At 48.8% G+C, this 15,376-nt stretch overlaps 1 protein-coding gene across 1 annotated transcript in view; it reads left to right on the top strand.

The window, feature by feature from the left end:
- Positions 1-15,376, top strand: part of LOC122926348 (SCO-spondin-like) — a 199,474-nt gene that overhangs the window by 30,969 nt on the left and 153,129 nt on the right. Inside the window, 17 exon segments of the mRNA XM_044277723.1 lie at positions 184-312; positions 461-617; positions 692-932; positions 1,020-1,158; positions 2,939-3,065; positions 3,178-3,350; positions 3,855-4,076; positions 4,619-4,784; positions 9,423-9,672; positions 10,638-10,818; positions 11,052-11,146; positions 12,308-12,564; positions 12,881-13,015; positions 14,090-14,292; positions 14,371-14,498; positions 14,582-14,691; positions 15,219-15,368. Coding sequence (XP_044133658.1) covers positions 184-312; positions 461-617; positions 692-932; positions 1,020-1,158; positions 2,939-3,065; positions 3,178-3,350; positions 3,855-4,076; positions 4,619-4,784; positions 9,423-9,672; positions 10,638-10,818; positions 11,052-11,146; positions 12,308-12,564; positions 12,881-13,015; positions 14,090-14,292; positions 14,371-14,498; positions 14,582-14,691; positions 15,219-15,368 — 2,863 coding nt within the window.

Below are 15,376 nucleotides of genomic sequence, written 5' to 3'. Positions count from 1 at the left end.
GTATGAATGATCCTGATGTGTTGTATGAATGATGGGAGTTGTATGAATTACAGAGTGTTGTATGAATTATGTGATACGTTGTATGAATGATGGGTGTGCTGTATGAATAAAGTGGTGTATGAATGATGGGAGTCATTATAATCTCATGCATTCCTGACTTCTGGGACCTTGTGTTCGGTGCAGCACACGTGTTCTGACGTTCCTGAGTTGGGTCACAGCTGTGATCTTCCTGGACGAGACGCCCTCAAGATGGAGGCAGAGGTTACATGTAGAAAGCTCTTAAGCGCCCCCTTCAGTCACTGTCACCACAAGGTAAGGCTGGGGGCACTGATGGGCATACTGGCCAATAGACCCCATAAATCTGACATTTTTGGGAGTTTCCCAGCACTGATGCCCAACACAATGAATGTTCCCGTCTGGTCCGAGTGGTGGTCCTCACTATGTCATCTCCTACATCTAGGTGGACCCCAGTGGGTTCTATGACACATGTTTGTACACCTATTGTCACAACACGGGACAGAACAAGACCTCCTCCGTGTGTCCAACATTTGCCAGCTATGCCCGGGAATGTTCTCAGCAGAAGATCACCATCACTTGGCGCAAGGCTGGCTTCTGTGGTGAGTCCCAGTGATGAGCATCATGTCTCTCTGTTACTTTGTGGGAGGCTTTCTTATGGTCCATTCTTCTCCAGAGAAGGAATGTCTTCTGGGCAAGCAGTACTCAGACTGTGTGTCCGCCTGCCCGGCCAGCTGCGCCTCAGTGGGAAGCTATGATGACGGTCAGTGCCGTGAGGAGTGTGTCAGTGGCTGTGAGTGCCCGGCCGGCCTGTACCTTGAGGATGGACGGTGTGTGAGGGAGGAGGACTGTCCATGTTACCACAGAAGACAGAGATACTCTGCGGGAGCAGTCATTAAGCAGAGGTGTAACCAATGGTGAGATCTTCCCTGGCCATCCATGTCTTGTGTCTCTGGGCATTGGCTTGTTCCGTGGTGACCATCTTGTTGACTTTCTCTTCGCAGCACATGCGGTGGTGGACGATGGCGGTGTTCTCAGGACAGATGTGCAGCTGAGTGCTCCATGGTGGGAGATGCGCACTATGTAACCTTCGATCGCAGGAGGTTTTCCTTCCATGGCTCGTGTGAATACATCCTGGTTCAGGTGATGAGTCTTAATCCTGGGAATCTTCTCATATCTCTAGGCATGTATATAGAAGTATATAGAATTTAATATCACCCCACTGATTAAAAAGGTTAAAAACAAAATAAGCACTTGGCAAAGGTTATTGATTCGTCAGGCTGATCGAATTGCTATTGTTAAGATGGTTTTGTTACCACAGATTCTATATGTGCTTTCCTCTTGCCCTGTATGGATAGACGATCGTTTTTTTAATGCATTGGAGGGATTGATAAATGATCTCATATGGGGGAGAAAAAGGGTAAGGTTGAAACAAAAATATCTGTGGTTAGATGAAGAAGATGGTGGTTTGTCCGTTCCATGCTTTCGTGGCTACTATTATGCTTCCCAGCTGCAATGGCTAATGACGGAAGATGACAGACTGCGATGTTTTCTGCTGGATAAGAGTGAAGGTACACAGTATAACATGGTTAGTGTTTTAGAAACAGGGATGTTAAAAATAAAGGGCAGGAGGTGCCCAATTAGTAAAATGATATACTTAATATGGGTTAAAGTTAAGAAATTACTGGGTATAAATCACTCATCAAGGATTACCCCTATATGGGGAAATATACACTTAGTTGAGTTTCAGAGGTTAGATGATTATTTATTTTGGGAAAGAAACGGTATAAAGTTTATTTCACAGATTGAGGTGGAAGGAAAGATGAAGACACTAGAAGAAATTGGGCCTAGCATAAAGGTAGACACCCTTACACGATTTAGATATTATCGATTAAAACATGCATTTGAGTTAACTAAAAATAAAAAATATTTAAGCACAAAATATTCAGAATTTATAGAATTCTGTTATTATCGTAATGGGACTAAAATATCAATTTCACAGATATATAAAAAAATTAAGAGGGGGTTAGGTGGGGTGGTTAAATTTAAAAGTGAGAGTAAATGGGCACAGGAAGTGAAGTCTGAGACTTTGGACTGGGGCTTTATTTATAAAAGTATAAAGAGGTGTACTATATCGAGTAATTTCCGGTTGATACAGTTTTTTATCCTCCATCGAACCTATATAACTCCCTGGGTGGTGAGCAGGATGTATAAAACAAACGACTCTAGATGTTGGAAGTGTAGAATGTACAATGCAGATTTCATTCATGTGATCTGGCACTGTCCTCGAATGCAGGTTTACTGGGCCCAGGTATTCCAGGAGCTCACTGGGGTAACTGGGTGCAGTGTGCCATTGGAGATCTCGATAGCGGTGCTGGGCTACATTAAGGAAGCTGGTTTGGATAGAAAAAGTGAAAGTAAATGGGAAAAGGGTCTAATGCTGGCGCGGGTTGTTGTGGCCAGGGAGTGGGGGGCGGATAAACCACCAAATATTGAAGAGTGGAAGAAGTTATGTGAGAGGGTGCAGAGATATGAATATGTCTGCAAGAAAATGAAATAGGAAAATTGACTGTATGAAAGGCAGGAAGAGTCTAAAAATTGGAAAACCCAAATCCCCGATATGGGATCATGAAATCAAACTCTCTATAGAAACCACCAAGACAACCAGGGGAGGGGGGGGAGGGGGGGGAGGGATAGGTTGGGGTTATAGATGTTTTGTATATGAAATGAGAACTGTGTACTAAATGCGTGAGCACTTTTTCTTGCTTTTTTGCTCTACTATTGATTATCCTGTTCATGTTCACTTGTATTTTTATATGTTGAAAATAAAAATTTAAAAAGAAAAAAAAAAAAAAAAAGGTCACCTATGTAGAGCATGTTGTGTGGACAGCCTTCCCATGTTGATTCTCTTCATTTCTTGTAGGATTATGTGGATGGAAAACTCCTCATCTCTGGGAATAATGAAGACTGCAGCAGTCAAGAGTCTGTCACCTGCCTCCGAGCCATCACCATAACTGTCTACAAGACGTCGGCCACACTCAGATCATCAGGTACCTGAGTGCTCAGATTGACAGCTGATGTGTTGTGTACATATAATGTGGGCTGAGATTTCATCTTTTTTGTCCATCGTGTGACCCCATCCTCTCTCTGTCCTATCTTCAGGTGACCCCATGGTGGATGGGCATGTGGTGACCCTTCCATTTCTCAGCCCTGATCTATCCATCAGGCGTGTCTCCTCCACCCACCTTCTCCTCCAGACATTCGGAGCTCACATCCTTTGGAACATGGAGTTTCCAGCCGTTTACATTACACTGCAGCCAATATTTGCCAATAAGGTGAAGTAGACTCAGTGGTGACACCTACAGAAACCTAAAAAAGGGGCAAATCATGGGCATGTGGTTATCTATAGTGATCATATAGGACTAGCTGTCGGGTCAGGCTGTGTGCTGCTCTGTACAGGGTCCAGGCAAAGGTCCTTATAATAAAAATAGTGAAAAGTGTGAGTATCATCCAGATGTGAAGTCCATATATCCCCCAGTAGAGCCTAGAGGACATGATGGCACTACCTGTGCACAATATCCAGTGTATGCAGTGCCGCGCTCAAACCCTACTGGCAGTGCCCGTGTACTGCCATACAGTGACCACCTGTGGGTGTATTGGATCTTATGGGTTGAGAGACTGAGTGGGCGGCAGATTCAGGACACTTCATGGGGCCCTGTGTGGGGTCATTGCTGGGGTGATGTAACACCCACTGGTTGACATGTGATGGGTCTGCATCAGGACTGACGGACTCTTCTGGCTCTTCAGTTTATAATGATCCGCTCTCTCCCTGTATAAAGGTGCGGGGTCTGTGCGGGACGTACAACTGGAACCAGAACGACGATTTCACCACGCCCCAGGGCGACACTGAGAGCAGCTCCTCCGACTTTGCCAATAAGTACAAGGTGTCTGCTGAGTGTCCAGACGTGGGGCCCCGGAGCTCTGACCCCTGCGGGACGTACACTCAGCGCGGGGAGTTTGCAGAGGAAGTGTGCGCTCTGATATCAGGACCCGTGTTTCAGGTACAAATGTCCTAAGAATAACTGTCAGGAGTATTCACCGACGGGGATCAGGAGTAGATGGGGGAAGGGCAGAAACTGGGACTGTTAGCGGTGGATATCATTATATCTGCATAATCTGTGTTATATGTTAATACTATATGTATTGTTATGTATCTTATATGTTGTGTATTACCTGTGTTATATGTATTATGTCTTGTTATTATGTATCTTATATGTTGTGTATTACCTGTGTTATATGTTAGTATTATATGTATTGTTATGTATCTTATATGTTGTGTATTACCTGTGTTATATGTATTATGTCTTGTTATTATGTATCTTATATGTTGTGTATTATCTGTGTTATATGTATTATGTCTTGTTATTATGTATCTTATATGTTGTGTATTATCTGTGTTATATGTATTATGTCTTGTTATTATGTATCTTATATGTTGTGTATTATCTGTGTTATGATATGTATTATGTATCTTATATGTTATTCTTATGCCTATTACATGTTGTTATTATGTGCGATTCTTCTCCTCCTCCTTCGCCCACAGTCTTGTCACGATCTCGTGGACTGGAGACCCTTTCATCAGCTTTGCCTCTTTGACGTCTGTGGCTGTTCCTCCGGCAAGAACTGTCTGTGCAGCGCTGTATCCGCCTACGGCAGGCAGTGCGCCCAGGAGGGGTCGGTGGTGCCCTGGAGGAATGAGACCTTGTGCGGTAAGTTTGATACATCGTCCCCTGTTTGTGCTGTCAGTGCCCCACTTTAAGTTACCAGTGCCCTCTCTGTGTGTAGTCAGGGCCTCTCCCAGTGTTACCAGTCATCTCTCTGTGTGTAGTCAGGGCCTCTCCCAGTGTTACCAGTCATCTCTCTGTGTGTAGTCAGGGCCTCTCCCAGTGTTACCAGTGCTCTCTCTGTGTGTAGTCAGGGCCTCTCCCAGTGTCACCAGTGCCCTCTCTGTGTGTAGTCGGGGCCTCTCCCAGTGTTACCAGTCATCTCTCTGTGTGTAGTCAGGGAATCTCCCAGTGTTACCAGTGCCTCCTCTGTGTGTAGTCAGGGCCTCTCCCAGTGTTACCAGTGCCCTCTCTGTGTGTAGTCAGGGCCTCTCCCAGTGTTACCAGTCATCTCTCTGTGTGTAGTCAGGGCCTCTCCCAGTGTTACCAGTGCTCTCTCTGTGTGTAGTCAGGGCCTCTCCCAGTGTCACCAGTGCCCTCTCTGTGTGTAGTCGGGGCCTCTCCCAGTGTTACCAGTCATCTCTCTGTGTGTAGTCAGGGAATCTCCCAGTGTTACCAGTGCCTCCTCTGTGTGTAGTCAGGGCCTCTCCCAGTGTTACCAGTGCCCTCTCTGTGTGTAGTCAGGGCCTCTCCCAGTGTTACCAGTGCCTCCTCTGTGTGTAGTCAGGGCCTCTCCCAGTGTTACCAGTGCCCTCCCTGTGTGTAGTCAGGGCCTCTCCCAGTGTTACCAGTGCTCTCTCTGTGTGTAGTCAGGGCCTCTCCCAGTGTCACCAGTGCCCTCTCTGTGTGTAGTCGGGGCCTCTCCCAGTGTTACCAGTCATCTCTCTGTGTGTAGTCAGGGCCTCTCCAAGTGTTACCAGTGCCCTCTCTGTGTGAAGTCAGGGCCTCTCCCAGTGTTACCAATGCCCTCTCTGTGTGTAGTCAGGGCCTCTCCCAGTGTTACCAGTCATCTCTCTGTGTGTAGTCAGGGCCTCTCCCAGTGTTACCAGTGCCCTCTCTGTGTGTAGTCAGGGCCTCTCCCAGTCTTACCAGTGCCCTCTCTGTGTGTAGTCAGGGCCTCTCCCAGTGTCACCAGTGCCCTCTCTGTGTGTAGTCGGGGCCTCTCCCAGTGTTACCAGTCATCTCTCTGTGTGTAGTCAGGGCCTCTCCCAGTGTCACCAGTGCCCTCTCTGTGTGTAGTCGGGGCCTCTCCCAGTGTTACCAGTCATCTCTCTGTGTGTAGTCAGGGCCTCTCCAAGTGTTACCAGTGCCCTCTCTGTGTGTAGTCAGGGCCTCTCCCAGTGTTACCAGTCATCTCTCTGTGTGTAGTCAGGGCCTCTCCCAGTGTTACCAGTGCCTCCTCTGTGTGTAGTCAGGGCCTCTCCCAGTGTTACCAGTGCCCTCTCTGTGTGTAGTCAGGGCCTCTCCCAGTGTTACCAGTGCCTCCTCTGTGTGTAGTCAGGGCCTCTCCCAGTGTTACCAGTGCCCTCTCTGTGTGTAGTCAGGGGCCTCTCCCAGTGTTACCAGTGCTCTCTCTGTGTGTAGTCAGGGCCTCTCCCAGTGTCACCAGTGCCCTCTCTGTGTGTAGTCGGGGCCTCTCCCAGTGTTACCAGTCATCTCTCTGTGTGTAGTCAGGGCCTCTCCCAGTGTTACCAGTGCCCTCTCTGTGTGAAGTCAGGGCCTCTCCCAGTGTTACCAGTGCTCTCTCTGTGTGTAGTCAGGGACTCTCGCAGTGTCACCAGTGCTCTCTCTGTGTGTAGTCAGGGCCTCTCCCAGTGTCACCAGTGCCCTCTCTGTGTGTAGTCGGGGCCTCTCCCAGTGTTACCAGTCATCTCTCTGTGTGTAGTCAGGGCCTCTCCAAGTGTTACCAGTGCCCTCTCTGTGTGAAGTCAGGGCCTCTCCCAGTCTTACCAGTGCCCTCTCTGTGTGTAGTCAGGGCCTCTCCCAGTGTTACCAGTCATCTCTCTGTGTGTAGTCAGGGCCTCTCCCAGTGTTACCAGTCATCTCTCTGTGTGTAGTCAGGGCCTCTCCCAGTGTTACCAGTGCCCTCTCTGTGTGTAGTCAGGGCCTCTCCCAGTGTTACCAGTCATCTCTCTGTGTGTAGTCAGGGCCTCTCCCAGTGTTACCAGTCATCTCTCTGTGTGTAGTCAGGGCCTCTCCAAGTGTTACCAGTGCCCTCTCTGTGTGTAGTCAGGGCCTCTCCAAGTGTTACCAGTGCCCTCTCTGTGTGTAGTCAGGGCCTCTCCCAGTCTTACCAGTGCCCTCTCTGTGTGTAGTCAGGGACTCTCGCAGTGTCACCAGTGCTCTCTCTGTGTGTAGTCAGGGCCTCTCCCAGTGTCACCAGTGCCCTCTCTGTGTGTAGTCGGGGCCTCTCCCAGTGTTACCAGTCATCTCTCTGTGTGTAGTCAGGGCCTCTCCAAGTGTTACCAGTGCCCTCTCTGTGTGAAGTCAGGGCCTCTCCCAGTGTTACCAGTGCCCTCTCTGTGTGAAGTCAGGGCCTCTCCCAGTGTTACCAATGCCCTCTCTGTGTGTAGTCAGGGCCTCTCCCAGTCTTACCAGTGCCCTCTCTGTGTGTAGTCAGGGACTCTCGCAGTGTCACCAGTGCCCTCTCTGTGTGTAGTCAGGGCCTCTGCCAGTGTTACCAGTGCTCTCTCTGTGTGTAGTCAGGGCCTCTCCAAGTGTTACCAGTGCCCTCTCTGTGTATAGTCAGGGCCTCTCCCAGTGTTACCAGTGCCCTCTCTGTGTGTAGTCAGGGCCTCTCCCAGTGTTACCAGTGCCCTCTCTGTGTGTAGTCAGGGCCTCTCCCAGTGTTACCAGTGCCTCCTCTGTGTGTAGTCAGGGCCTCTCCCAGTGTTACCAGTGCCCTCTCTGTGTGTAGTCAGGGCCTCTCCCAGTGTTACCAGTGCCTCCTCTGTGTGTAGTGAGGGCATCTCCCAGTGTTACCAGTGCTCTCACCCTCTGTTATCAATGCCCTCTCCCAGTGTGACCAGTTCCTTCTCTCTGTGTGCTGTCAGTGCCTCTCCCAGAGTCACCAGTGCCCTCTTCCAGTGTCACCAGTGCCCTCTCTGTGTGTTGTCAGTGCCGCTCCCAGTGTTACCAGTGCCCTCTCTGCGTGTAGTCAAGGCCTTTCCCAGTGTTATCAGTGCCCTCTCTGTGTGTAAGCCATGTACCGGGAGGGGGCTCCCCAGGATACAGCGAAGTCACAGACAAGGAGAGCGACACTAACACCAGCTTTATATGCAAGAATAGAAACTTTACTTTGGAAACAGTATTAACACAAGTACAAGTCGTGCTGTGCCGCTACAGAGGACACACCTAACCGGTGGCAGACGCAGCAGAGCCTGCAAGTCAATTACTGCGCTGCAGTCCAGTACAGTAAGGCCTAACAAAGCTATAACCCTATCTAACTAGCTAATACAAGGCCTAGGCCAGTCTCTGTTAATTTAGACGCCAAACAGTAAAGTACAATTGGTAATCAGGTGTACTGACCTCCTGCGTCCGTTCTGGGCCCTAGAATGACGCTTACCCGGGATGGCCACCAAGCTCTCAGCAACTGTGCGGCCTTGCTTGATAGTAAGGTTTTCTGTCCATACACTGGAACTGGTCTTCCTGGGACAACCTCTCTTTCAAAGAGCTGGATCCAGAAAGGGGACAACAGATACTCTCCTTCCTTTGAGTGTCCATTCACTGCCGGACATCCGCAAGTCAGGATGGAATCGGATTCAGTCCCTCACAGCACAATCCTTCCACCATGTCAGATTAACACTTCCTGGTTCTCTCAGAAGCAGCCAGCATGAGTCATCACCTGCTTTACATATGCAAATCCCAGAGTATGCTGGTTGTAGCTGCAAAACAGTGGCCACTAGTGCCCGGAATGCCAAATGACAGTTTAAGTACAATTTATGCACAAATATTATGCAGGAATAGCTGTTCCACAATCTCACATGCGTGTAGTCAGGGCCTCTCCCAGTGTTACCAGTGCTCTCTCTGTGTGTTGTCAGAGCCTCTCTCAGTGTCACAGGTTCCCTCTCTGTGTGTTGTCAGTGCCCTTCCCAGTGTCACCAGTGCTCTCACCCTCTGTTATCAATGCCCTCTCCCAGTGTTACCAGTTCCCTCTCTGTGTGTTGCCAGTGCCTTCTCCCAGTGTTACCAGTGCCCTCGCTGTGTGTTATCAGTGCCTCTCCCAGTGTCACCAGTTCCCTCTCTGTGTGTTGTCAGCGCCCCTCCCAGTGTCACCAGTGCTCTCACCCTCTGTTATTAATGCCCTCTCCCAGTATTACCAGTTCCCTCTCTGTGTGTTGCCAGTGCCCTCTCCCAGTGTTACCAGTGCCCTCTCCCAGTGTTATCAGTGCCTCTCCCAGTGTCACCAGTTCTCTCTCTGTGTGTTGTCAGTGCCCCTCCCAGTGTCACCAGTGCTCTCACCCTCTGTTATCAATGCCCTCTCCCAGTGTTACCAGTCCCCTCTCTGTATGTACTTATTGCCTTTTTTTTTTCTTCTCCTACGTCATGATAGTTTTTGAAGTATCCATGTTCTTTCTCTCTTCCTCCCGGCTCATGGTTGTCCCTTCCTTTTCCCATGTTCCCCGGTTCCTTTCCATATTCCTTTCTCTTGGGGTCTCTATAACTTCTCCTTTTCCTTCCCAGCGGCTCAGTGCTCTGGGGGACAGGTCTACATGGAATGTGCTCCTCTCTGTATGAAGACATGTGCTGACCTTCGTATGGCAGATTCTGGATCCTGCCAGGAATTGGGTGGCTGTGTGTCTGGATGTAACTGTCCAGAGGGTCTGGTGCTGGATGACAGCGGTCAATGTGTCCGTCCTTCAATGTGTCCGTGTCATCATGGAGGGCACACCTATCAACCTGGGAGCACCATCAAACATAAGTGCAAAGACTGGTAAGTCAACAGGCAAGGTGGACAATGAAGGCCAGAAAAACATGAAACGTGAGAATTTCACAGTCCTGAGTCTCATCTCTAGCAGAGTAGACATTGTACAGCCAGGCATTGCAGATGACTGACCTCTTGTTTGAAGCTGTGTTATGTTGATCCAGAGAAAGATATGCAAGACCTCAACCAACCCATCTGAACATGAACCCGCTTGAGAGCTTGGGGACAAAACCACTTTTCTTACACTGGAACCCCCACCTCTATGGTTGTCATTATCTGAGGAGAGTTCAGGCCATGGAAGAGGTGGTGGGAGATGTCTGATGAAATCACCCTATGACCTGTTTACTCTTCCTCACAGGATAGGTTGATTTCATTGAATGTCTCAGCCACATGATCATGTTCTATCCCTTACAGAACCTCATACGACTTAAAAAAGCCAATTATCCACAATGTTGTGTAGTGGACAATATTCAGTCAGTCAGTAGTGTGAGTGTGAAAGGTTAACTGTCGCTCATGGCGTTGAGATGGAGAGTTTTTATGGTATCTTCATGCCATAGTTCTCATCTGTATTATTTCATGATTTCTGATCTTCTCCTCTCTTATCTCATGATTTTCAATCTTCTCCTGTGTTATCTCATGGTTTCCAGTCTTCTTATCTGTTTTCTTATGATTTCCAGTCTTCTCTGTTATAATTTTTCTTCTCCTTTCGCATAATTCCCACACTTCTCCTCTTTTTGTCATGATTTCCGATATTCTCCTGTTATTGTCATGAATTTTGATCTCTTTGTAGGTTTCTCATGATTTCTGGTCTTCTCCGTTCTCATGATTTTCATTCTTCCCCTCTGTTGTCCAGTGATTTTCTGTTCTCCTCAGTTTCTCGTGATTTACCTTTTTTTCCTCATTTATTTCTCTTCTATTATCTCATTATTTTCGATTTTTGGTCATTTTCTCATGATTTTCTTCCCCTCTTTCAGTGCCTGTGTAAATGGTTTATGGAACTGTACAGAGCACAGATGCCCAGAGGTGGCGTTCTGCCCGGGTGATTTGGTCTATAAATTTGGGGCCTGTCTGCTCACCTGTGAAAACCTGGAACAGAACAAGAGCTGCTCTGACAGCGGTGATGGCTGTGTGTGCCCAGATGGGACGGTCCTCTTGGTTAGTACCAAACCATCAGCATTAGCCAGGGTTACTGGGATAGATATAGAACAATTCTTCACCACTGGGACACAATTGGAATGTTTCTCCTTCAATATCTCACATGTCCATTGACCAGTCGAGAATACTTATTTGCAATGGTCCTAGAGTCCTTCACTCTGTGGAGGATCTGCTGAATCACTTCTTTGGCTAATTTCATTCACCTTACTAAAAGTAATGTATTGTTGTCACAGATGGACAGATGTGTCCCCCCCAAAGACTGCCCCTGCCACCACCATGGGAAACTCTTCCACACAAATGAAACCATCACCAAAGACTGCAATACCTGGTGAGTGAACTTGGAGTAGAGTACTCAACGTGTAGCTTATCTCAAGCTGGGGATCAGGGCTAGACTAGCCCATCAGAGTACCGGATCCTCTAATGGGTTTAGTAGATACGCTTCAAAGATTCAGCAGAAGACAGTCTTGAAGTTTATTTAGAGTCAGTCATTTATTACAAAGGTGTATATCTGTATAGCTGAAGAGTGGTCCTAAAGAGCCCTAGTCCACGATCACTGGATACACTGGTGGAGATTACAAAGGGGCAGTTATCTGTTCCTTAATGATGGGTGTACGGGTCGATAGAAGAAGTTCCCTCAGATTATGGATATAAAGGCTGAAGGAGTTGTTGTGTCTAATAATGGATGGAGAGCCTAATGGAAGATGTTCCATCAAGTTATGGCTATAGAGGCTGATAAAGGTGTCCTCTATAATGATGTATGAAGAAGCTAGTGGAAGAAGTTCCCTTTGATTATGGATCTAGAGGGTGATGAAGGTATTCTCTATGATGGTAGATGTAGGGGATAGTAGAAGATGTTCCCTCAAGTTCTGGATATATAGGGTGATGAAGGTATTCTCTATGATGATGGGTGGAGAGGCTAGTGGATGGGTATAGAGGGTGATGAAAGTGTTCGCTCTGACAATAGATGGAGAAGCTGGTGGAAGATGCTCCCTCCTATTATGGATATAGAGGGTGATGAAGGTGTTCTCTCTGGTGATGGATGGAGAGGCTAGTAGAAGATATCCTCTCAAGTTATGCAAATAGAGGGCAATGAAGGTTTTCTCTCTGATGGTGGATGAAGATGCTAGTGTGAGATGTTCCCTCGAGTTATGGATAAAAAGGGTGATAAAGGTGTTCTCTATGATGATGGGTGGACAGGATAGTGGAAGATGTTCCCTCAAGTTATAAATATAGAGGATTATGAAGATGTTTTCTCTGATGGTGGATGGAGAGGCTGGCTTTGTTCTGTAATAGCTGGATGTTGGGTTGGTTGGATCAGTTGGGTCAGGTATGTTTTTGGGTGTTCTGTTGCCATTGGGGCTTCTGAACCCAATCTGAGAACATCTTTGCAAGAGCTGGAGGATGGGCTCCTGCCATTTCATCAACTTTGCAGTGGCCTCATTCCTTTCATGACCTCCTGTATTAATGCTTCAGGCCTCCTCTCTTGCAGTGTGTGTAAGAATCAGCGCTGGGAATGCACCAATCACCAATGTGCTGGAATCTGCATTGCCACCGGAGACCCCCATTACATCACCTTTGACGGTCGCTCCTTCACCTTCCTGGGGGATTGTCAATATGTTATGGCTAGAGAGAACGATGGGCTATTCATGGTCACTGCGGAGAACGTGCCGTGCGGCAGCAGCGGAATCACTTGCACCAAGTCTGTGGTTGTGATGATCGGAAACACGATTGTTCATCTGCTGAGAGGTAAGTGGTGGCTGTGGTGGTAGTTGTAGGGGTATTGGTGACAGTGGTGGTGATAATGGCAGTATTAGTGTCCTCTTACTGCTTCATTACTGTCTGATGCTTCCTTCTGCTCTCCATTCCTCTCTACTCCCCACGTTTTCCAGCAGAAGACGTCCAGTGGAGATAATCTAAGCCTCAGTTCCTGCAGTCTTCAGCAGGCACATAGGACTGGATCAGTGCTGTATTTGGGCCGGGGCCATGACAGATCCTGATTTCCCCATCATGTAAATTTCTTGGTATAAAACGAGTTTTATAACGTGTCACCCTTTATACTCAGGTCGGGAGGTCACGGTGAATGGGGCAGCCATCCGACTCCCCAAAATGTACAGTGGGAATGGGATTCTGCTGGATCAGGCTGGATTATTCACCATCCTCATCGCACACATGGGGCTGACCGTTCTGTGGGATGGAGGTGAGAACTAAATGGGGGTCATAGTCCATATTATTAACTCTTCATCAGATGAAGCATTGCTACATAGTCTTCACTAGCTCTCTTCACATACACATCCACCATGGCTATGAAAGTTCTCGGACTGGCCACCAGAGGCACTCGATATCTCACTTTATTGTAATGATATAATGAAATTACTTACGTGATGGACACAAGACATAAGCAACCAAGTGTCTGCCCCTCATGGGCCGTCCCATCTCTCCTCTGCATTGTTACCACTTACAAGCCCCGCCCCTATGGATCCCACCCACACTGACTCTCAGTCATACCCCTGCTCCCACCGTGTTACCAGTTACAAGCCCCGCCCCTATGGATCTCCCCACACTCTGTCATACCCCTGCCCCCACAGTGTTACCAGTTACAAGTCCCGCCCCCTATGGATCCCCCCACACTCTCAGTCATACCCCCGCCCCACCATCATTTACAAGCCCCGCCCCCTATGGATCCCCCCACTGATTCTCAGTCATATACCTGCCCCCATAGTGTTACCAGTTACAAGCCCCGCCCCCTATGTATCCCCCCACACTCTCAGTCATACCCCTGCTCCCACTATCAGTTACAAGCCCCGCCCCCTATGGATCCCCCCACTGATTCTCAGTCATACCCCTGCCCCCACCGTGTTACCAGTTACAAGCCCCGCCCCCTATGGATCCGCCACACTGACTCTCAGTCATATCCCTGCCCCCACAGTGTTACCAGTTACAAGCCCCGCCCCCTATGGATCCCCCCACTGATTCTCAGTCATATACCTGCCCCCATAGTGTTACCAGTTACAAGCCCCGCCCCCTATGGATCCCCTTACACTCTCAGTCATACCCCTGCCCCCACCATCAGTTACAAGCCCCGCCCCCTATGGATCCCCCCACACTGACTCTCAATCATACCCATGCCCCAACCGTGTTACCAGTTACAAGCCCCACCCCCTATGGATCCCCCCACACTGACTCTCAGTCATACCCCTGTCCCCACCGTGTTACCAGTTACAAGCCCCGCTCCCTATGGATCCCCCCCCCAGTCATACTCCTGCCCCCTCAGGTACCCGTGTCTACATCAAGCTGGACCCTAGCTTCCGTGGCCGCATCAGTGGACTTTGTGGGAATTTTGATGGAGACACAGAGAATGACTTCACCAGTCGTCAGGGGATCATGGAACCCACGGCAGACCTGTTTGGAAACAGCTGGAGGATGAGCCCCCTGTGCCCCGAGGTTCACAGCGATGACTTTGAGCACCCGTGCACGGTACGCAGCCCTCAGGACGGTGTATACCCTGCATATATCTGGGGGTCGGCTTCACTCTTATTTTCCTCTGACTCTCAGGAGAACAGTCACAGGGTGACCTGGGCCAGGAAGAGCTGTGCCGTCATCATGCAGCCGCTGTTTTCTCCGTGCCACCAGGAAGTGCCCTGCCAGCAGTACTATGACTGGTGTGTGTATGACGCCTGCGGGTAAGTGATGGCGGCATGTTGTGGGTGTCAGAGACATGTTCTGTGCCTGCCCTGACCCTCATTGTGTCCACTCATTATCCCAGATGTGACTCTGGTGGAGACTGCGAGTGTCTCTGCACGGCCATCGCCACCTATGTGGAGGAATGTAATCAGCGTGGGGTCTACATCCGCTGGAGGTCACAGGACTTGTGTCGTAAGTGTTGCCCCTACTATAATAATTACCCTGGGTACTGCCCTCCACCATTAAGCCTCGTCTCTGTGGTCCTTCATTATGTTTTTCATAAAACTCCAGAAACCATTAAATCTCCAATCAATGCGGATAGAAAAGTAGAGTCTATGGAGGATCCAACCCAAGCCTCTCCACAGGCCCAGACTCATGACAGGCTCCATCCTTGCTCCTGGATCTGGACCCTTCTCCAATAGATTCCAGGAGAAGTCTTCTTCTGGGTGATCAATGCCTGGAAAGTAAATGTAGGGAGTGTCCTCCATCAGACCCCAGACACAAGTCTTACATGGAGAGAATTTATTTGGCTGGTGGAGTTTGGTTACATGCAGCTGATTGGCTGGTGCTTGAGCTCCTGCTGGGACTTCCTGCTGCCAGAGTGGGACTGAAGACTCTAATTCACCTAAATGCAGCATAGTGTAGATGTGTGGAACAACAGGATTGAACTGTCCTTGACATATCCATCTAGTGACCCTACAACATCTTCTCCCCTGCAGCCATGCAATGTGACAACGGCCTGGTATATGAGGCATGTGGTCCAGCTTGCCCTCGAACCTGCAGGAACCTAGGTCTAGATCTTGAGCGTCATTGTACTCATCTGTCCTGTGTGGAAGGATGCTTCTGTCCTCCAGGAAAAGTGCTGCATGGTGAGTAC

Source organism: Bufo gargarizans, chromosome 2 (assembly GCF_014858855.1).
Source record: "Bufo gargarizans isolate SCDJY-AF-19 chromosome 2, ASM1485885v1, whole genome shotgun sequence".
Taxonomy (NCBI): Eukaryota; Metazoa; Chordata; class Amphibia; order Anura; family Bufonidae; genus Bufo; species Bufo gargarizans.
Note: the sequence above shows the minus strand (reverse complement) of the source record. Positions and strands in the feature narration are given on the sequence as shown.